The sequence below is a fragment of the Oncorhynchus clarkii genome, chromosome 33 (assembly GCF_045791955.1).
Source record: "Oncorhynchus clarkii lewisi isolate Uvic-CL-2024 chromosome 33, UVic_Ocla_1.0, whole genome shotgun sequence".
Lineage (NCBI taxonomy): Eukaryota > Metazoa > Chordata > Actinopteri > Salmoniformes > Salmonidae > Oncorhynchus > Oncorhynchus clarkii.
In genome coordinates this window covers 13920416-13942343 of record NC_092179.1, presented here as the reverse complement: position 1 = coordinate 13942343, position 21928 = coordinate 13920416, and the positions used below count along the sequence as shown (strand labels likewise).

At 43.5% G+C, this 21928-nt stretch overlaps 1 protein-coding gene across 3 annotated transcripts in view; it reads right to left on the bottom strand.

The window, feature by feature from the left end:
• The window catches only part of LOC139393230 (tubulin tyrosine ligase-like family, member 12), a 32313-nt gene extending 10653 nt beyond the window's left edge, over positions 1-21660 (bottom strand). Inside the window, exons 1-10 of one of the 3 annotated variants that reach the window (XM_071141681.1) lie at positions 21456-21660; positions 19856-20004; positions 19292-19490; positions 19042-19201; positions 10281-10414; positions 9665-9741; positions 9466-9582; positions 8634-8828; positions 8424-8535; positions 5915-6066 (exon numbers count right to left, since the gene is read on the bottom strand). In XM_071141681.1, coding sequence (XP_070997782.1) covers positions 5915-6066; positions 8424-8535; positions 8634-8828; positions 9466-9582; positions 9665-9741; positions 10281-10414; positions 19042-19201; positions 19292-19490; positions 19856-20004; positions 21456-21608 — 1448 coding nt within the window. In that variant the 5' untranslated portion in view covers positions 21609-21660. The other 2 variants (XM_071141682.1, XM_071141683.1) reach the window with 2 other exon arrangements.
• Between the last annotated feature and the right edge of the window lie 268 nt (positions 21661-21928).

Below are 21928 nucleotides of genomic sequence, written 5' to 3'. Positions count from 1 at the left end.
ACTCTGTTTTATTATATCTGATTAACAATATGAGTTCATAAGAAGGGATTGTGTGACACGGACAAGGAGTAATTAAAGTTAAGGAACACCATTCCAACTAGGCAGAAACAAATGGGTTGTGGATCAAGTAAACAGATAAGATAGTTAACCTATGGTTGAACCGATGAAACTGAGCTCTGGGGTGTTTTAGATAAGGCTGTGAGTGCATTCCTAGGTTCTGTTAATTAGAACCGTCAGCTAAGTGGTGATCGATAATGTTGAGGGGTCAAACGTTAATTCAGTTATGTTGTGTGACCTGTGAGTGTGTTAGTGAGTTAGAATTAACTTTTAACCTCACTTGATTCTAGGTCGGGAGGAGGGGATTCATTTTAGGAGCAATGAAATTACTTCATGTTATTGTATATAAACTGTTGCTCGTGGTAACGTGGGAGCGTACTCCGAGAATAAATTATGTTACCTATTATTGGTGAGACTGGTCTCCGTCTATTTTATGCAAACAAGAATCGTACAAATTCTCATAAAATAGATTACGGGAATTCAAGTAATGAAAACACATTGGTATATTTAAATTACAGTAACAGAAGTCAACGCATCATAGGTGGCATTTATGGAGGGACACTCGAGTGTTTTACTACTATATCTCTTGACACACTGATGAAAATAATCATGGCCTCTAAACCGTCAAGCTGTATTGTATACTGGACCCTATTCCAACTAAACTACTGAAAGAGCTGCTTCCTGTGCTTGGCCCTCCTATGTTGAACATAATAAACGGCTCTCTATCCACCGGATGTGTACCAAACTCACTAAAAGTGGCAGCAATAAAGCCTCTCTCGAAAAAGCCAGACCTTGACCCAGAAAATTTAAAAACTAATCGGCCTATATCGAATCTTCCATTCCTCTCAAAATTTTTAGAAAAGGCTGTTGCGCAGCAACTCACTGCCTTCCTGAAGACAAACAATGTATACGAAATGCTTCAGTCTGGTTTTAGACCCCATCATAGCACTGAGACTGCACTTGTTAAGGTGGTAAAATACCTTTTAATGGCATCAGACCAATGCTCTGCATCTGTCCTCGTGCTCCTAGACCTTAGTGCTGCTTTTGATACCATCGATCACCACATTCTTTTGGAGAGATTGGAAACCCAAATTGGTCTACACGGACAAGTTCTGGCCTAGTTTAGATCTTATCTGTCGGAAATATATCAGTTTGTCTCTGTGAATGGTTTGTCCTCTGACAAATCAACTGTACATTTCCGTGTTCCTCAAGGTTCCGTTTTAGGACCACTTGTTTTCACTATATATTTTACCTCTTGGGGATGTCATTCGAAAACAATGTTAACTTTCACTGCTATGCAGATGACACACAGCTGTACATTTCAATGAAACATGGTGAAGCCCCAAAATCGCCCTCGCAAGAAGCCTGTGTTTCAGACATAAGGAAGTGGATAGCTGCAAACTTTCTACTTTTAAACTCAAACAAAACAGAGATGCTTGTTCTAGGTCCCAAGAAACAAAGAGATCTTCTGTTGAATCTGACAATTAATCTTGATGGTTGTACAGTCGTCTCAAATAAAACTGAAGGACTTCGGCATTACTCTGGACCCTGATCTCTCTTTTGACGAACATATCAAGACTGTTTCAAGGACAGCTTTTTTCCATCTACGTAACATTGCAAAAATCAGAAACTTTCTGTCCAAAAATAATGCATAAAAATGAATCCACGGTTTTGTTACTTCTAGGTTAGACTACTGCAATGCTCTACTTTCCGGCTACCAGGATAAAGCACCAAATAAACTTCAGTTAGTGTAAAATACAGCTGCTCGAATTACATGGGCTTGCTCCTACCTATCCATCTGATTTGGTCCTGCCGTACATACCTACACGTTCGCTACGGTCACAAGACGCAGGCCTCCTAATTGTCCCTAGAATTTCTAAGCAAACAGCTGGAGGCAGGGCTTTCTCCTACTGAGCTCCATTTTTATGGAATGGTCTGCCTATGTGAGAGACGCAGACTCGGTCTCAACCTTTAAGTCTTTACTGAAGACTCATCTCTTCAGTGGGTCATATGATTGAGTGTAGTCTGGCCCGGGAGTGTGAAGGTGAACGGAAAGGCTCTGGAGCAACGAACCACCCTTGCTGTCTCTGCCTGGCCAGTTCCCCTCTCTCCACTGGGATTATCTGCCTCTAACCCTATTACAGGGGCTGAGTCACTGGCTTACTGGTGCTCTTTCATGCCGTCCCTAGGAGGGGTGCGTCACTTGAGTGGGTTGAGTCACTGACGCGATCTTCCTGTCTGACGCGAACCCCCCTTGGGTTGTGCCGTGGCGGATATCTTTGTGGGCTATACTGGCCTTGTCTCAGGATGGTAAGTTGGTGGTTGAAGATATCCCTCTAGTGGTGTTGGGGCTGTGCGTTTGGCAAAGTGGGTGGGGTTATATCCTTCCTGTTTGGCCCTGTCCGGGGGTATCATCGGATGGGGCCACAGTGTCTCCTGACCCCTCCTGTCTCAGCCTCCAGTATTTATGCTGCAGTAGTTTATGTGTCGGGGGGGCTAGGGTCAGTTTGTTATATCTGGAGTACTTCTCCTGTCTTATCCAGTGTCCTGTGTGAATTTAAGTATGCACTCTCGGAGGACCTAAGCCCTAGGACCATGCCTCAGGATTACCTGGCATGATGACTCCTTGCTGTCCCCAGTCCACCTGGCCGTGCTGCTGCTCCAGTTTCAACTGTTCTGCCTGCGGCTATGAAATCCTGACCTGTTCACCGGATGTGCTACCTGTCCCAGACATGCTGTTTTCAACTCTCTAGAGACAGCAGGAGTGGTAGAGATACTCTTAATGATCGGCTATGAAAAGCCAACTGACATTTACTCCTGAGGTGCTGACTTGCTGCACCCGACAACTACTGTGATTATTATTATTTGACCATGCTGGTCATTTATGAACATTTGAACATCATGGCCATGTTCTGTTATAATCTCCACCCGGCACAGCCAAACGAGGACTGGCCACCCCACATAGCCTGGTTCCGCTCTAGGTTTCTTCCTAGGTTTTGGCCTTTCTAGGGAGTTTTTCCTAGCCACCATGCTTCTACACCTGCATTGCTTGCTGTTTGGGGTTTTAGGCTGGGTTTCTGTACAGCACTTTGAGATATCAGCGGATGTACGAAGGGCTATATAAATACATTTGATTTATGGGTTGCAGCATTTGACTTTCAAATTCTGCCCCTGCTTAAATGTTATGAGCCTCACACCCCTCCCCCACACATTCTAAAAGATGAGCGACGAACAGAATATGCAGTCTTGAGTGGAGCATGTCGATAAAGGGGGAAGCTGTGGTTAGCAAGGCAGCTGGTTTCTAGCTAAAAACAGGAAGTACCAGTGACGTGCTCAATACGGACGTGGTCGGATGAAGCAGACGCGAGGCTACAAGACTGTTTTGCTAGTACAGACATGTTCCGGGACTCATCTGATAAAAATTGAGGGGTTAACCACAACAGCCAAGTGCATAGATGATGTCATCCCCACAGTGACTAAGAATGTATGCAAACCAAAAACCTTGGATTACAGGTAACATCTGCACTGTGCTAAAGGCTAGAGCTACCACTGACAAGTAACAGGACACAGACGCATACAAGAAATCCCACTCCGACCTCCGACGAGACACCAAAAATGCAAAAGGACAATATAGAAGGAAGGTGTTATTGGAGAAAACACGTATACTGGAATTATGTTTTTATAAGCTTCACTGCATGCATCTTACAGGGTTTTACCACATGTAGAGGAAAGGTTACTAGGCTGAAAGTCATTACTTAGTCCAAAGAGTCCATTATAATGTATGTGTGTGTCATGGTCACTGGACTAGAGGAAGGGTTACTAGGTTAGAAGTTGTGTGTGTGTGTGTGTGTGTGTCATGGTAGGTGGACTAGAGAAAGGGTTACCTGGTTGAAAGTCATTGCTTAATCCCAAGAGGCCATTAGATCTGTGCTTGGGAGCCATTGACCAACTATATGGGCACCAGTGGACACAGACCTACATTAGGAGTGTGCGTCCAAACTATTTTTGCATTAACACTGTGGTTTCGCCACCAATATAATTGATGCTTGGAAACTAAGGCCAGGAAGAGGGGTAATCAGATATTGTCAAGGTTACGCCACCAATATAATCTAAACACGGACCAACAAGGGGAGCAGATTAAGATGGGAGTAAACATAATGGAAGGAGACGAAGATAATGGTTGTGAGAAGCCAAGGGGTATAGATCATTTACACAAGAGGAAACGGCTATGAATATGATGCAAGGATGAAACTGTATAAAATAAATGTCCCGAGACTGGAAAATCAGTTGCTCTGCAGACCAGCTCGGCTCTATCGCTTTTGTAATAAAGTCCATCTTGATTCCACAAACTTGGAGGAGATGCTTTGCTTTTTTGAAGGAAACTTGAGGACAATTTTCCACAACAGTGGTAGGGCTTGCAGACTATAACAGATTACAAAAGGAAACCCAGCCATGAGCTGCACAGCAATGCAGAACTGCCAAACGAGTTAAATGCCTTTTATGCTCACTTAGAAGAATATAACACTGTGCCTTGCGCGAAAGCCCCAGCTTTTCCAGATGACTATGTGATCTCGCTCTGTGGCCGATGGGAGTAAAACATTTAAACAGGTTAACAATCAGACAGAATACCAGGGTGCATTCTCAAAGCATGCCCAAACCAGCCGGCAGGTGTCCCAGACATTTTCAAATCTTTCCTTGCCCCAGTCTGTAATACCAACGTGTTTCAAGCTGACCACCATTGTCCCTGTTCACAAGGTAACCTGCCTAAATGACTATTTCCCTGTAGCACTCAGATCTGTAATTATGATTTGCCTTGAAAAGGCTGGTCATGAAAAACATCAACACCATCATCCCAGACACCCTAGACCCATTCCAATTCCCATACGGCCCAAACAGATCCACCTGGACAAGAGGGGAAATAATGTGAGAATGCTGTTAAGACTACATCTCAGCGTTCAACATAGTCCCCTCCAAGCTAGGGACCCTGGGACTGAACTCCTGCAACTGGATCCAGGACTTCCTGACGGGTCGGCCCCAGGTGGTGAGGGTAGGAAACAAGCTAACATGGTCAAAGCACACCATGACAGTCGTGATGCGGGCACGACAAAACCTATTCCCACTCAGGAGACTGAAAAGATTTGGCATGGATCCTCAAAAAGTTATACAGCAGCACCATCGAGAGCATCTTGACTGGCTGGATCACCGCTTGGTATGGCAATTGCACCGCCCTTGACCACAAAGCACCACAAAGAGTGGTGTGGACAGCCCAGTACATCACTGGAGCCAAGCTTCCTGCCATCAAGGACTTCTATATCAGGCAGTGTAATTGCCAAAGACTCCTGCCACCCAAGCCATTGAGTGTTCAGTCTGCTACCGTCCGGCAAACGGTACCAGAGAAAATATGTGCACTGACCCCACACAGCCACTCCCACACACTCACTCATTGCTGCAGCAACTAATTTCTTTATTTTACTCTTATTATCAATCCTGATGCCTAGTCACTTTACCCTGCCTTCATGTACATATTATTATTATCATCATATATCCTGATGCCTAGTCAGTACCATTGATCTGGTACTGGGACTCTCTGCATGTAGCTCCATTTGTGTGCATATTTTATTTTATTTTCTTTTTTTACTCCACATCGTTGGGAAAGGTTTGTAAACGAGCATTTCACTGTAAAGCCGAGACCAGTTGTATTCGGCGCATGTGACAAATAAAACGTGATTGATTGGTTTCCTACTGGAAAGAAACCCAGTATAGACCAGCATTTTGTGGTGAACGCCACAAACGTGGACAAACAAGTGTTGCAAGCAATCTCCACCTCCTGTAGCAGTTGATGGGAAGTGTCTCGAACCTGTTGGCGAAGCGCAGCCAGAACACGTTGTAGGAGTAGAGGCGTAGAGGCTGAACGGAGCGCAGCAGCAGCATGTAGCGGATATCAAACTTCACCATTCCCACCTCCTCCCTCTCAAACAGCACCGGATCCTCCAGGTACTTACACACCACCTGGGAGACACACACACACACACACACACAGGCGTAAATACACACACCTTCAACAAATAGGCTAGTCAACAACTTAATTCATCAGGCAACATCTAATTGCTGTGTTCACTTCATAATGTGCTGTTTTGACTGGATGTGTATAGGTATTATGGTTCTCTCCGAGGCTTGCCTTAGGCTTACACCTGTGGTGGAAATCCTAACGAAGAGACTAGATGATTTTTAGCAGAAATTGAACAATTCAACCATCACTCAAATAGCTCACAGCTGAAAATCCGAACGATCAGAGTTCTCTCCTTTTATAGAAAGTACATCCTCTTATCCACGTGACAGTTAGATGTGCAGGGGCCCGGGGAACAGAATTGTAAAAAGTAATTTAGCTCATCAGTGCGGATCAAGAGAGCTGATATCGCCACCATTCTCTGTAATTCCCACATAGCTAAAATCCTGCCGATCGTAAACAGAGGTCACAAACCGCATTCGCACCCAGGCGGCTCACAAATCTGTACGCTCAGATTTATTGCTAAGTCAAACAAGACAAGTTACCAGCAAAAAAATACCAGCATAGAACAATGGACAAGTAACAAAATCGCATAGTATGTCTAATTAAACCACATAGTATGTAATTCATTTCCTCCACATACCAGAGTCTAAAGCCACAGTTCACCAACGGTGACTTGAAAACAGTTAGAGTTTATCGGCTGTGATGGGATAATTGAGGATGGATCAACATTGTCGTTACTCCACAATACTAACCTAATTGACACAATGAAAAGCAAGCATGTACAGAATGAAAAATATTCAAAAACACATATCCTGTTTGCAACAAGGCACTAAAGTAGCCTAGTGGTTAGAGCGTTGGACTAGTAACAAAAAGGTTGCAAGAATGAAACCCCGAGCTGACTGATAAGGAAATGATATATTTAAGGCAATGACTATTCCACCCAGTCACTGTATAATGGAGTGAAATGTATCAGAATCATAAGACTAGAATTCTTTAATGTGTGTGCATAGGACAAGTTAAGACTGTATTATTTAGAAGTGTAGTCGAGACAGTGTGTGCACAGGAAAAGAGGAATTGTCAGACAACTTGTGACAGACCGCTTGTGACCACTGTGAAACTGACAATAGGAAGGAGGTCTCCCCAACCAGAGAGGGGAGAAACCGTTAGGCTTGCAGTAGATTATGCAACATGTTGCAGGATATGAAAAGCAACGTATGTGTTGGAGTAGACTTGTAAATAGCATTGACAGTGTTAAAGAAGAGGGGCATTTATAAGGGGTATGGTATATGGTATGACCAAATGTGAGGTATAAGAGGCTATGTGCTTATATGATTTTCAGAGCTCCCTGAATAAAGAATTTACCTTTTGCAGACTTCTGGGACTTGGTCAAATTCTTCTATTAACTGAGTTAATATCATTGGAACTAGAAATTCTTGTGACACTGACAAGGTAGAATTCTGTCGTTCTGCCCCTGAACAAGGCAGTTAACCCACTGTTCCTAGGCCGTCATTGAAAATAAGAATTTGTTTAACTGACTTGCCTAGTTAAATAAAGGTAAAACATTTTTAAGGAATACCGCAAATGTCCTGAATACAAAGTGTTATTACTATTACTCTATATTTCCAAGCACAGCGATGGCTGCATCATGTTATGGCTATGCTTGTAACCATTAAGGACTGGGTAGTTTTTCAGGATAAAAAATAAATAAATGGAGTAGACCTAAGCACAGGCAAAGTTCTATAGGAAAACCTTAGTCTGCTTTCCACCAGACACTGGGAGATTAATTCCCATTTCAGCAGGACAATATCCTAAAAACACAAGGCCAACTCTACACTGGACTTGCTTACCAAAAAGAGACAGTGAATGTTCCCGAGTGGCCTAGTTACAGTTATGACTTAAATCTACTTGTGATCACTAAAGGGTGAGTAGTGCAAAGTGACATGTCATTTAACCTCTTAGAACTACATTGGGAAAGAGATGGCTGCACTAGGTGCTAAAGGGTTACAAGCATGTGTGAATGGCCTCAATTAGCCTTTTGTTGGCCCAGAGACACCTCTGTTGGCGATAAAGTGGGGTAGTGAGGGGTTAACGGCTTTGATCATGAGGCCATCTGGACCGGGTCTCAGAGGGGTTTAAGATAAGACCACATGGGACACAAAACTCCAGGCCTTAGACAGAGAAGACTAGTGGTGTTAATATTTAAGTCTGATGTAAATAGATACAACTGCAGGGGGTTAAATTAGCATTCTTTTCCATAATTGTTATTCCATATGACCATGGTGTGTGTGTTACCTTGGGCGTGCTCTCTCTGTCTGATGATGTAGTCTAGGTTGTTGGTGATGTGTGTGTGTGTTACCTTGGGTGTGCTCTCTCTCTGTCTGATTATGTAGTCTAGGTTGTTGGTGATGTGTGTGTCCAGCCCCCGAGCCAGGTTCCAAGGCTTACAGATCCAATGATTGTCTTCTCCCCTGGAGCAGACACACACCCACAATGACTTCGATGAAAACATATCAAGGTAGCAAGTTATGTCCTATATGAAGGGAGACATCTGATTATCTGAGCTTACCTCCCTTGTCTTTGTTGGTAATGTCTGACAAACTGAGGCAGCTCGGTCTGCAGGTTGAATGTCTCTGGCAGCCACTCGGCCCCCTGGCCTCCCCGGACCCTCCGCGACACGGCGGAGACGCAGTCCTTCACTGTGACAACCGTCTCACAGGGAAACTGATTAGTCATAACGTGAGGACGCTCCTCGCTTAACTTCCTGTGGAGACACAGACAGACTCCGTGTTTGAGGGAGAGTGAGTCAGATTAGGATTATTATATTCGTTTGGTATTGTTCACATCAAGGCTAGGATTGAGCGATCCTAGATGAGTAAATTATCAATAAATCACTTGTACTCTCATTAATGGTGTCCTAAAAGACAGATAAGTCTTATCTCAATCTCATCTCACCACCCAAACAGCCTGGAGGCTTTGGTTAAAGTGTCTGTGGTGTGTGTCATTGGGACAGAGAGCAGCCATCTCTAGACAATAACTACAATTTGAAGCATCTCATCATTTACATGTCACCTAACACTTCTTACTAAAAGGTGGAAGGCCACCAGCGTTACATATGCACCTGTGACGTCGGTGGTTGACATAAGATATGGGTTGTGGTGAAGTGAGCCCTGATCTTACTAAGACGACAGTGCGGTGTCAGCCAAAAGCAACATTCTCAGAGAGCACACCAAAAAGACCACATCTAGTGAAAACCCCACATTATTTGTAGAAGTGAACAGTATCATTTCTGAAATAATGCAGGCGTTTGATACGTCGGGTAGATTCTCATCGGGCGTCAGTGTGATTACATGATGGAACAGTGTTTTGGGTACATGTCGAAAGAGTGTGTGTTTGTTCACCTGTAGTCTCTGATGTGGGAGAAGGTCCAAAGAATATCCGCCTCCTCTTCAGTCTCGGTGAAGGTGAACCGGGGGTGATGGAGATTGTTTAGAACTTGTCCCATCTCTGTGAACACCCTGCAAGGCATGCACGCAGAGAGGTGTGTGAGCATGATTATGTCACATCTCGGTAATGAAATCAAGATGGACTTGGACTGACTTGAGCACTTTGTCTTTGGGGACAGTATGGGGCTGAATGTCCAGAGGAAGAATCTCCTTGTTCTCCTGTGAAATGGTCTGAGGAGAGAAAGGCAGGGGGAGAAAGAGGGGTTGGCAGTTTAAAATGGCACTCCAGTATGCTTTTCACTCCATTTAACAAAAGGCACATCTCAATAACTGGTCCAGGTAAGTCATGACATGGCACAAGTGTGTGTGTGTGGGGGGGGGGGGGGGCTTTACTTATTTGTTTTCTAATGCTCCTCAAGCAACAGATCTCCATCAGATCAACTCCTTGAATTCCCTACTCCATGCAGGTTTGCAGTTGTCTAAATAAACACTTTTGTTAAAAAAATGTTTTTTTTTAATTACCCTTTAGTGTGTGTACTTTACTGTACTTATACTTGGGATATCACTTTTCAACAGGATCTTAAAAAAGTATTATTATTAATTACATAATTCACTAGAGGACATATTTAAATGTAGTTACAATTTTCATTCATTTGACCTCTGCAGGTTTCATGTGTAGACTTTTCACTTATGAACTTCCTCAAGACATTGCGTGAGTCATTCATTGGCTGACTGTATTGACACTAGAAACATGTTTCCGGTCTCCCTACCTCATAGTAGATATCAGAGGGTTCAGGGGTCAGAGTGCTGACCCCTTCCAAGTCAGCTGGTACCCATGGCAACAGTCGACATCTCCTCACCAGAGGGTTGCTTTCGCCATAAGCATAGTCCCGTGTCACTTCCTCTGGGAGAGAAACTTAGTTAAGAGAGAGACACTGGGGAAAAAGGGTTATGGGGACATAGGGGGAACACACACGAGAGAAAGAGAAGCACTGACCGGTTCATCACACCTAGCCTATAGATTACGTGGACCATTTTTAAGCAGTGTGTTGTTGGGTTCTAGTTTGAAATACTTGCTATACTAGAAGTATACATTCGTCATGGAGGGTGGATAAGAGCCATGGGCCTGGAAAGTTACTAAGTAAGGGGAAAAGGGAATAACATTGTTGCGGTCACTGATAAGGGTGAATTGGTGAGGTCAGGTCAGATGAAAGGAGAAGGAACAGTTTTATTACACACATTTTTCTTTAAACCTTTATTAAACTAGGCAAGTCAGTTAAGAACAAATTCTTATTTTCAATGACGGCCTAGGAACAATGGGTTAACTGCCTGTTCAGGGGCAGCACGACAGATTTGTACCTTGTCAGCTCGGGGATTTGAACTTCCAACTTTTCGGTTACTAGTCCAACACTCTAACCACTAGGCTACCCTGCCGCCCACATTATGTAAGTTCCTGCCTAGCAACAGAGATGTATTGGCTGTCTAGATGTGCAATGAGTTGACTCCACACAATATATGTACTTGTGTCTGTCTTTATGGCTGTCTTTTTCAGCTGTTTGAACCAGCGGGTGAATAAACTTGGTTTGGAGCTTTGACTAGTTGTCCGCCAGGTTCTAAATAAAGAGAGTTAAAAAGGAACCGTGGTAAACATTAGTTCAGAAGCTTCATGTAGGTATTGTGATAACCTGTTATGGATGATGCGAATTTTCGCAGCTTTTTGTAAAAAATCGCGCAACATTTCAAAGTCCTGCTACTCATGCATATACTATATTCCTGGCATATGATAAGATATGTGTGTATAGAAAACACTCTGAAGTCTCTAAAACTGGTTAAATCGGGTCTGTGGCTATAACAGAACGTGTTTAGGAGTAAAAATCCCTGGTAAAACTGTTTACCAAAAACACAAAAAAAATATTTGTCCGTCATTCAATGTATTATTTAAGGCGACAGAAAATATATGCGAATCCCCTGTAAACGCCTACAGCTTCCACACGATGTCGCCATTGCTGTCAATTTCTGACTCATTTATCCTTGGTTACGTCACGAATAGGCCCCTCCTTTCTTGAGGCGCACCACAGTATGTTGTGAAACTGAAAAAATGGACGATGATTTCCAGACTTGCTGCTATCGAATACAGATCGCCCCGTGATCAATTTGATACATCATTAACGTTTATTAATACCTAAAGTTGGTTTAGAAAAGTCGTTTGAAGTGATTTGTAAAAGTTTATAGGCGACTTTTGTAATTTTAAAAAGTGACGTTGCGTCTTGTAAATGGGCTTTTTGCAGCATCAGACTGGCCTTCAGCAAATGACATTTTGGGTATACAATGACGGATTTAATCGGGAAAAAGACCCAATTGTGATGTTTATGGGACATATAGGAGTGCCAACAAAGAAGCTCGTCCAAGGTAATGAATGTTTTATATTTTATTTCTGCGTTTTGGGTAGCGCCGGCTACCGCAAAATCTGGTGTTTACGTGTCGTGCTGGTATTTTGGGGGGGTGCATGCTATCAGATAATAGCTTCTCATGCTTTCGCCGAAAAGCATTTTACAAATCTGACTTGGTGGCTAGATTCACAACGAGTGTAGCTTTAATTCAGTACCTTGCATGTGTATTTTTATGAAAGTTTGAGATTTATCGAGTACTATACTCGAGTACTATAGGTGGCGCTCTGAAATTTCCGCTGAGCTGTCCCTGTGCAGGGACCACCTCCGTAAGTCGATAAGCTGTAGACCACACTATCTACCTAGAGAGTTTCTGTATTCTTCGTAGCTGTCTCCATACCACCACAGAACAAGACTAGCACTAAAACCGCACTCAATGAGCTGTATAGATTGAATCGTACTACACCGGCTCCGACACTCGGATGTGGCAGGGCTTGCAAACTGTTAGACTACAAAGGGAAACACAGCCGAGAGCTGCCCAGTGACATGAGCCTACCAGACAAGCTAAATAACATTTATGCTCGCTTTGAGGAATTAACACTGAAACATGCATGAGATCAGCTGTTTCAGATGACTGTGATCATGCGCTCTCTGCAGCCGATGGGAGTAAGACCTTTAAACAGGTCAACATTCACAAGGCCACTGGGCCAGACGGAATACCAGGACATGGTCTGCGCATGCTCATAGTACAACTGGCAAGAGTCTTCACTGACATTTTCAACCTCTCCCTGTCTGATGCTGTAATATCAACATGTTTCAAGCAGACCACCATAGTACCTGTGCCCAAGAACATTACGGTAACCTGCCTAAATGACTACCGACCCGTAGCACTCACGTCTGTAGCCATGAAATGCTTTGAAAGGCTGATCATGGATCATATCAACACCATCATCCCAGAAACCCTAGACCCACTCCAATGTGCATACCGCACCAACAGATCCACAGATGATGCAATCTCCATTGCACTCCACACTGCCCTTTCCCACCTGGACAAAAGGAACACTTGTGAGAAAGCTATTCATTGACTAAAGCTCAGCGTTCAACACCATAGTGCCCTCAAACGTATCACTAAGCTAAGGACCCTGGGACTAAACACCTCCCTCTGCAACTGGATCCTAGACTTCCTGACGGGCCGGCCCCAGGTGGTAAGGGTAGGTAACATCAACTCCGCCACGCTGATCTTCAACAGAGGGGCCCCACAGGGGTGCGTGGTCAGTCCCCTCCTGTACTCTCATGACTGCACAGCCAGGCACAACTCCAACACCATTATTAAAAGTTGGCTGATGACACAACAGTGGTAGGCCTGATCACTGACAACGATGAGAGAGCCTACAGGGAGATGATCAGAGATCTGACCGTGTGGTGCAAGGACAACAACCTCTCCCTCAACATGATCAAGACAAAGGAGATGATTGTGGACTACAGGAAAAGGACTGAGCACACCCCCATTCTCATCGACGGGGCTGTAGTAGAACAGGTTAAGAGCTTCAAGATCCTTGGTGTCCACATCACCAACAAACTAACTAAACTAACATGGTCCAAGCAGACAAAGACAGTCTTGAAGAGGGCACGACAAAACCCATTTCCCATCAGGAGACTGAAAAGATTTGGCATGGGTCCTCAGTTCCTCATCCTGACGAGTTGCATCACTGACTGGTATGGCAACTGCTCGGCCTCCGACCGCAAGGCACTACACTACAGAGGGTAGCGCGTACGGCCCAGTACATCACCGGGGCCAAGTTTCCCGCCATCCAGTGCCTCTTTACCAGGCGGTGTCAGTGGAAACCCCCTAAAATTGTCAAAGACTCTAGCCACCCTAGTTATTGACTGTTCTCTCTGCTACCAGATAGCAAGCGGTAACAGAGCACCAAGTTTAGGTCCAAGAGGCTTCTATACAGCTTCCACCCCCAAGCCATAAGACCCCTGGACAGCTAATCAAATGGCTAACCAGACTATTTGCATTGCAATTGTAATTATGAGATTTGTGGTTTGAATTTGGCGCCCTCTATTTTCACTGGTAGTTGTCATATCGATCTCGATATCGGGATTGCAGCCATAAGTTAACACAGGTGTGAGTGTTGACGAGGACAAGGCTGGAGATCCCTCTGTCATGCTGATTGAGTTTGAATAACAGACTGGAAGCTTTAAAAGGAGGGTGGTGCTTGGAATCATTGTTCTTCCTCTGTCAACCATGGTTACCTGCAAGGAAACATGCCGTCATCATTGCTTTGCACAAAAAAAGGTCTTCACAGGCAAGGATTTTGCTTCCAGTAAGATTGCAACTAATTCAAAAATGTATTGGATCATCAAGAACTTCAAGGAGAGCAGTTCAAATGATGTGAAGGCGGCTTCAGGCCGCTCAAGTCAGTCCAGCAAGCGCCAGGACCGTCTCCTAAAGTTGATTCAGCTGCGGGATCGGGGAACCACCAGTACAGAGCTTGCTCAGGAATGGCAGCAGGCAGATGTGAGTGGATCTGCACGCACAATGAGGGGAAGACTTTGAGGATGGCCTGGTGTCAAGAAGGGTAGCAAAGTAGCCACTTCTCTCCAGGAAAAACATCAGGGACAGACTGATATTCTGCAAAAGGTACAGGGATTGGGCTGCTGAGGACTGGGGTAAAGTCATTTTCTCTGATGAATCCCCTTTACGATTGTTTGGGGCATACGGACAAAAAGCTTGTCCGGAGAAGACAAGGTGAGTGCTACCATCTGTCCTGTGTCATGCCAACAGTAAAGCATCCTGAGACCAATCATGTGTGGGGTTGCTTCTCAGCCAAGGGAGTGGGCTCACTCACAATTTTGCCTAAGAACACAGCCATGAATAAAGAATGGCACCAACACATCCTCCAAGAGCATCTTCTCCCAACCATCCAGGAACAGTTTGGTGACGAACAATGCCTTTTCCAGCATGATGGAGCACCTTGCCATAAGGCAAAAGTGATAACTAAGTGGCTCGGGGAACAAAACATCGATATTTTGGGTCCATGGTCAGGAAACTCCCCGGACCTTAATCCCATTGAGAACTTGTGGTCAATCCTCAAGACGCGTGTGGACAAACAAAAACCCACAAATTCTGACAAACTCCAAGCATTGATTATGCAAGAATGGGTTGCCATCAGTCAGGATGTGGCCCAGAAGTTAATTGACAGCATGTCTGGGCGGCCTCAGAGGTCTTGAAAAAGAAGGGTCAACACTGCAAATATTGACTCTTTGCATCAACTTCATGTAATTGTCAATAAAAGCCTTTGACACGTATGAAATGCTTGTAATTATACTTCAGTATTCCATACTAACATCTGACAAAAATATCTAAAAGACAAGCAGCACTTTGTGAAAATCAACGTGTCATTCTCAAAACTGTACAATGCCTTCAGAAAGTATTCACACCCCTTCGCCTTCGCACATTTTGTTATTACAAAGATTTTAACAGTAAAAAATAATTATATATATATATATATATTAGATAAGTATTCAACCCAGAGGCAATACATGTTAGAATCACCTTTGGCAGCGATTACAGCTGTGAGCCTTTCTGGGTAAGTCTCGCAGACGTGGATTGTACAATATTTCTACATTATTCTTTAAATTATTAAAACTGTCAAGTTGGTTGTTGATCATTGTTAGACAACCATCTTCAAGTCTTGCCACAGATGTTCAAGTCGATTTAAGTCAAAACTGTAACAATGCCACTCAGGAAGGTGGTGTTTTCTTGATAAGCAACTCCAGCATATATTTGGCCTTGTGTTTTAGATTGTCCTGCTGAAAGGTAAATTCACCTCCCAGTGTCTGGTGAAAAGCAGACAACCAAGTTTTCTGCATGTGCTTCGCTCAATTCCACTCCATTTGTTTATCCAGAAAAACTCCCCAGTCCTTAACGATTACAAGCATAGCCATAACATGATGCAGCCACCACTATCCTTGAAAATATGTAGAGTGGTACTACGTAACATGTTGTATTTGATTTGCCCCAAACATAACACTTTGTATTCAGGACATTTTTTTTTACAGTATTTCTGTGATGCGGTAGCACAAGAAAGGGCTCCGATGACACCTCCTTTACTGGATCCGCCCACACCTTCACCACTGGCTCCGCCTCTTAAGTGGGAGCCGAACAACTGGTTCGATGAGATACCCCAGGTTCAAGCACCATCCACGGACAAAGGAGAATGCGAGTCACTAAACAAACCGGAGAAAGTCAAACCAGAAGTAGAGTCTGACTGGGTGAACTTGATGTAAGATTTGGGCTTAGAGGATGCATAGACACTGTCACTAGTGATAGTTTCACAGTGGCATTTCACAGTGACAGCTGGCCGCATCTAAAAATGTGTCGGTGTGATGTGTCAGTGTGACATGTCAAACTGACCCTTTGCAGAAATAGCTAGCCACAAGATTAGAATGTGCCTCAGCGCTAAGGCTGACTTGGTCCTGAAGAGAGAGTATACAATAAGCATGCTTTCAATGGAAAGGCATGATAGTGCTACTTGACTTATCACTGACAGACAGCTTGTGATACTTCACCTATCATCAACCTAAAAGGTCATATCTGACTTTCATACTCTAGAACAATTGTAACTTTTGATTTCTGGATTTTGTAAAGAGACGAACAGAGACAACTACCCTGTACACTCCTATTGCTTAATAAATCCACTCCGTAACTGGAGTAGATACACAGCCTCAGTGGAGATACGAAGGGTCTTGACCTCGACACAGCCTTTTAACAACATTCAGCGAATCATAGTACAACTTCTAGTAGGAGAAATAGATACATATCCGACTTTCATACTCTAGAACAATTGTATCTCTTGACTTCTGATTTCTGAACGAGACATACTGAGACAACTACCAAATACCCTCCTCGTGCTGAATATACCCACCCCCTAACCGGGGTAGATAAATAGCATCGGGGGTGTTACCAAGGGACTTGATCTCGAACCGTTCTCTTCACTAATCAGTAAATCATAGTACAAACATCTAGTAGGAGAAACAGATACTGAGTGATTGGATAAGCCTCTAGAGAAATTGTGAGTGGAAAAACACTCTTTGGAGACGAACCAGGTCAACCTACGCTAAGGTAATTAACCGCTTGTTGTAATACATATATAAGGCATTAATAGTAGTAAGTGTTTTGATGATTGTTGATGTTATAGATTAAGGACAAAAAATACAACTGTAATAACGTGTACAACTGTGTGAATTGCAAACATTGAATAAGAAGTAGAAACTAGACCCAAAACCCTAGGGGAGAGAACACCTCTGACACTCCCAATCTAGGGAAACAAGTCTAGTTTCTACACTAAAGACAATATAATGGTCTGGGCAGAATAATCATTTTATTGTAACAGTTATCCTCAATATTAATACTCAAGTAGTATTAGTCGACGGACATAGACTATAAATCGTAACCAAGTTATAACTTGCGCGAGTCTAGATGTAAGAGCATTTAAAGGGAAAGTAAAACAAGAGGTACTCTAAGTCTGATTGATATTATCTAGGATCCCGAAACAAGCCTAACGGCATCACACAAGGCTAATCTCTGAATAAAGGGTAGGATACATAACCAGGCCAGTCCGGCGGGCCTGTGAGTCACCTGTTAGCTGGGTGGCATAAGAACTTGAGTGAGACGACTTATATCACTCTCGACGGGGGTACCTTAACGGTCCTACAGCAAAATCCCCTACCGCGACAACGGTTGTGCCTTGCAAACAGGATGCATGTTTTGTAATATTTGTATTCTGTACAGACTTCCTTCTTTTCACTCTGTCATTTAGGTTAGTAATGTGGAGTAACTTCAATGCTGTTGATCCATCCTCAATTCTCCTATCACAGCCATTAAACTAAGTTTTAAATTGGCCATATGGTGACAAACCTGAGCAGTTTCTTTCCTCTCCAGCAAATAAGTTAGGAAGGACACATGCATATTTTTAGTGACTGGGTGTACCGATACACCATCTGAAGTGTAATTAATAACTTCTCCATGCTCAAATGCTGTAATGCTTTGCACACCGAGTGAGTCCATGCAACTTACTGTGTGACTTGTTAAGCAATTTTGTACTCCTGAATTTATTTAGGCTTGCCATAACAAAAAGGGACTGACATCTCTGCTTTTCATTTTATTATAAAAAAGAAAAGGAAAAACACAATTCCACATGCCTGAGACTCAAATCTCAATTTAAGAACTTTAATGTTCAGGTTGTAACAACAAAATACAAAAAAAGTCAAGGGGTGTGAATACTTTCTCAAGGCACAACACACTATCACCACAACATACACATAACGTGCATACTGGAAACACAAACACTGCTGGCACAGTCTTATCTATTCTGTTGCCTAGTTACTTTACTCCTAACTATATGTACAGTACATTGCTAGCTCAATTACCTCATACCCGTGCACATTGACTTGGTACTCCCTATATATAGCCATGTTATTCTGTTTCCAGCCATGTTATTTTTATGTCACCCATTGAGCATGTTTGGGATGCTATGGATCAACAGAGTGTTTCAGTTCCCACCAATATCCAGCAACTTCGCACATCCATTGAAGAGGAGTGGGACAACATTCCACAGGCCACAATCAACAGCCTGATCAACTATGCAAAGGAGATGTGGTCACATCAGATACTGACTGGTTCTGATCCACACCCCTACTTTTTTTTCAACGTTTGTCACCAACAGATGCATATCTGTATTCCCAGTCATGTGAAATAAATAGATTAGGCCCAAATGAAATTATTTCGATTGATTTCCTTATATGAACTGTAACTTAGTCAAATCTATGAAATTCTTGCATGTTGCGGTTATTTTTTTCCAGTAGTTTCCTTCTGTCATAATCACATTATGATTAGTATTGCATGGATTCTACAGGTTGAGGAAACGTCCCTCTCTCTAATGTAGATCAAGTGGTGATTGAGATCCATGTGTGTTGGAAGTTTGTACGCTGCATGTGTACAACTCGTCATGGCTCGTCATTTATAAAACCTTGAATTGAAGTGTTTCTGTCATTTTGTTCTCGGGATTCATCAAGACTCAGAACCCTACACTGTGAATGTGTGTGTGTGTGTGTATATGCACATGAGTGTCTATACCTCCCTCCTGCAGGTCTGCGAGAGGCCAGAGCACAGTGTAGGCCAGCTGGCCCTGTGTGTAGAAGAAGGGGGCCATGCAACAGCTAGGCTGATCAGAGTGCTGCACCTGGGAGCCAAACTCATCCATGATGTACCAGACGGGCACTTTTTCCTCTGCTGACTGGACACACACAGGAGAGGGGGGGGGGGGGTGTTAGAGAGAGAGAGAAATAAATAGTGTGCGTGAAAAAGAGAGAGTATGTGTTCATACCCCCTGGGCCAGCTGGTAGGTCTGGTTGTACTTCCACATTTGTTCCAGCACCAGCTCCACAACGTCTGGGTCAGGGGCCTCTCCGTGGAAGTCCACCCCCATGAGGGAAGCCATCCTGGGCAGGAGGCCGGGGATCTGCTCCAGCTGCTGCCTAGAGCTCTCCACACGGTACGTCCATGCATGGTCAACCAGGAAGATACTGGAGGATGTAGGAATTAGAGGATATGAGGTAAAAGAGATACAGGATATGGAGATGGAAGAGGAAGTGATGAGGCAGGACAGACAAAGAATAGAAGAGATGTAGTTGGAGGTGAAATGCTAGTATGTGGGATGTCTTTAAAAAAAATGGGTAGGCTCACCAAAGCGTAAGAAAATAAGTGTACCCACTTTACACAATACTATCTGTAGTTTTACACCTACTTATGAAAACACTGCACTTGACCTTGAGAAAATAAAGAAAAACAATATATCTCCATGAAAAAGTGAGGTGGTAGGTGACATGCACTGATGACTTGCATGAGATGGTAAACAGGTGGTTATTTATTATGACTAAAGCGCCCTCACCTGGTGGGGTCCGAGGCTTGCATGCCAGTCCCCCTGGTCACAACCACTTTACACCTAATCTCTACACTAGGATAAGCCTTCTTTCCCTCTTCATCTTCATCGTCCTGTTCTACCTGCATGACGCCAAACACTTCTCCTGCATCGTACACCTAGATCCGAAGAGCAAGGGCAGATTTAGATAGGCTAGCCAGACAACAGCATGCACAGAACGTTTAGCTCACATAATATAAATTAAAAGTGTACATTAAGGTGCCTGCAATAGAATTAACTAATGTAAATCTTAATAAATGCATTTCTATAGCTTCCAAAACACATCAAGTATCAAGATGGCTGTGCAGTGGGTTCAATACAGCAGCCCCTGTCCTGTCATCAAGGATTTTCATTTTATTATACACATCTTCTAGAAACATCAATAATGATCACTTTCGGTATGGCTTTGAAACATATGGCCCTTTATCTTTCATCAGCGAGAAAGAATCCTTAACATAAAATATTTAAAAAACACTTACTGTAGCAGTTTTGCACAGATCCATATAACCATGGATCCATACAGCCATACGAAACGACACTTCCTGAGTTACTTTTACACATACACTACATGAGCAAAAGTATGTGGCCACCTGCTCATCGCATATCTAATTTCAAAACCATGGGCATTAATATGGAGTTGATGTTGGGCGATCAGGCCTGGCTCACAGTTGGCATTTCAATTCATCCCAAAAGTGTTCGATGGGGTTGAGGTCAGGGCTCTGTGCAGGCCAGGCAAGTTCTTCCACGGCAATCTCGACAAACCATTTCTGTATGGACCACCCTTTGTGCACATGGACATTGTCATGCTGAAACAGTGAAGGTCTTGCCCCAAAAAAGTTGGAAGCACAGAATCATCTAGAAAGTCATTGATGGCTGTAGCATTGAGATTTCCCTTCACTGGAACTAAGGGGCCTAAGCCCAAACCATGAAAAACAGCACCAGACCATTATTCCTACTCCACCAAACATCACAGTTGGCACTATGCATTCGGGAAGGTAGCATCCTCCTGGCATCTGCCAAACTCTAACAAGGCAGAAATTTGACTGAGTTGTTGGAAAGGTGGAATCCTATGACGGCGCCATAGTGAAAGTCACTGAGTGCTTCAGTAAGGCCATTCTACTACCAATGTTTGTCTATGGAGATTGTATGGCTATGTGCTCGATTGTATACATCTGTCAGCAACTGGTGTGACTGAAACAGCCACATACTTTTGTATAGATAGTGTAGGTGTTCGGAGCATGCTACATAGCTAATTACCACAGGTGCTCGGTCTCCTTTTGTTTTCCGTTAATAAACGCGCGGTAAAAAATTTAGGGGTTACTGTTCCTTCACGGCCATAAACGTGTATATCAATTTAACCTAACCTTTTGTTTTTTGACAATTCTTTCTCACTGATTTCAACGATCCTTATGTTTGCAAAACCGTACCTCAAGCTTTGCATGTGTTCAGACCGAGCGCCCAGGATCTTAACAAATATCTCCCCTTCGTCCAATGACTTAACGTTACGCGTAATGTAATTGAACAGTCATGATCAAGGGCTATATCTAGCTTCAGCCATTACGCTACCGACCTCGTTGATAAGTTTGTAGTACAAGCTCTTCCAATACAGCGAAGGGATTCTTGAGGACTGTAATGCAGCGGAGTGCAAAGACAGGAAGGTATTGAAATGTTCCTCCTCGCCATTCATAACGTTTGTGTTAGATTCCGTGTTTGGCTGCTCCATCTTTAACGTTACGCGTGAATAGCATGAGGTAAACAAGAACGTGTACCGAACTACCGGGTAGTACCGGAGCATACTGGCGGTGCATTATGGGAGATTTCTGGAAGGAACCATCGACTTGTAGACATGTTGTCATTGTATTTGTCCCATTATTGCGTCTGTTAGAGCAGTGGTTTCCAAACGGTGGGGCGCTCCACCCAGTTTAAAGTTGTAATAGTAGAATGCACAAGGTGCAATTTCGAAATTGGTTAGTGCATCATAAGTTATTCTTGTCATGTTAGTCATTGCATACCTTCAACTAGCCCATGTCAGATACCGTTTTT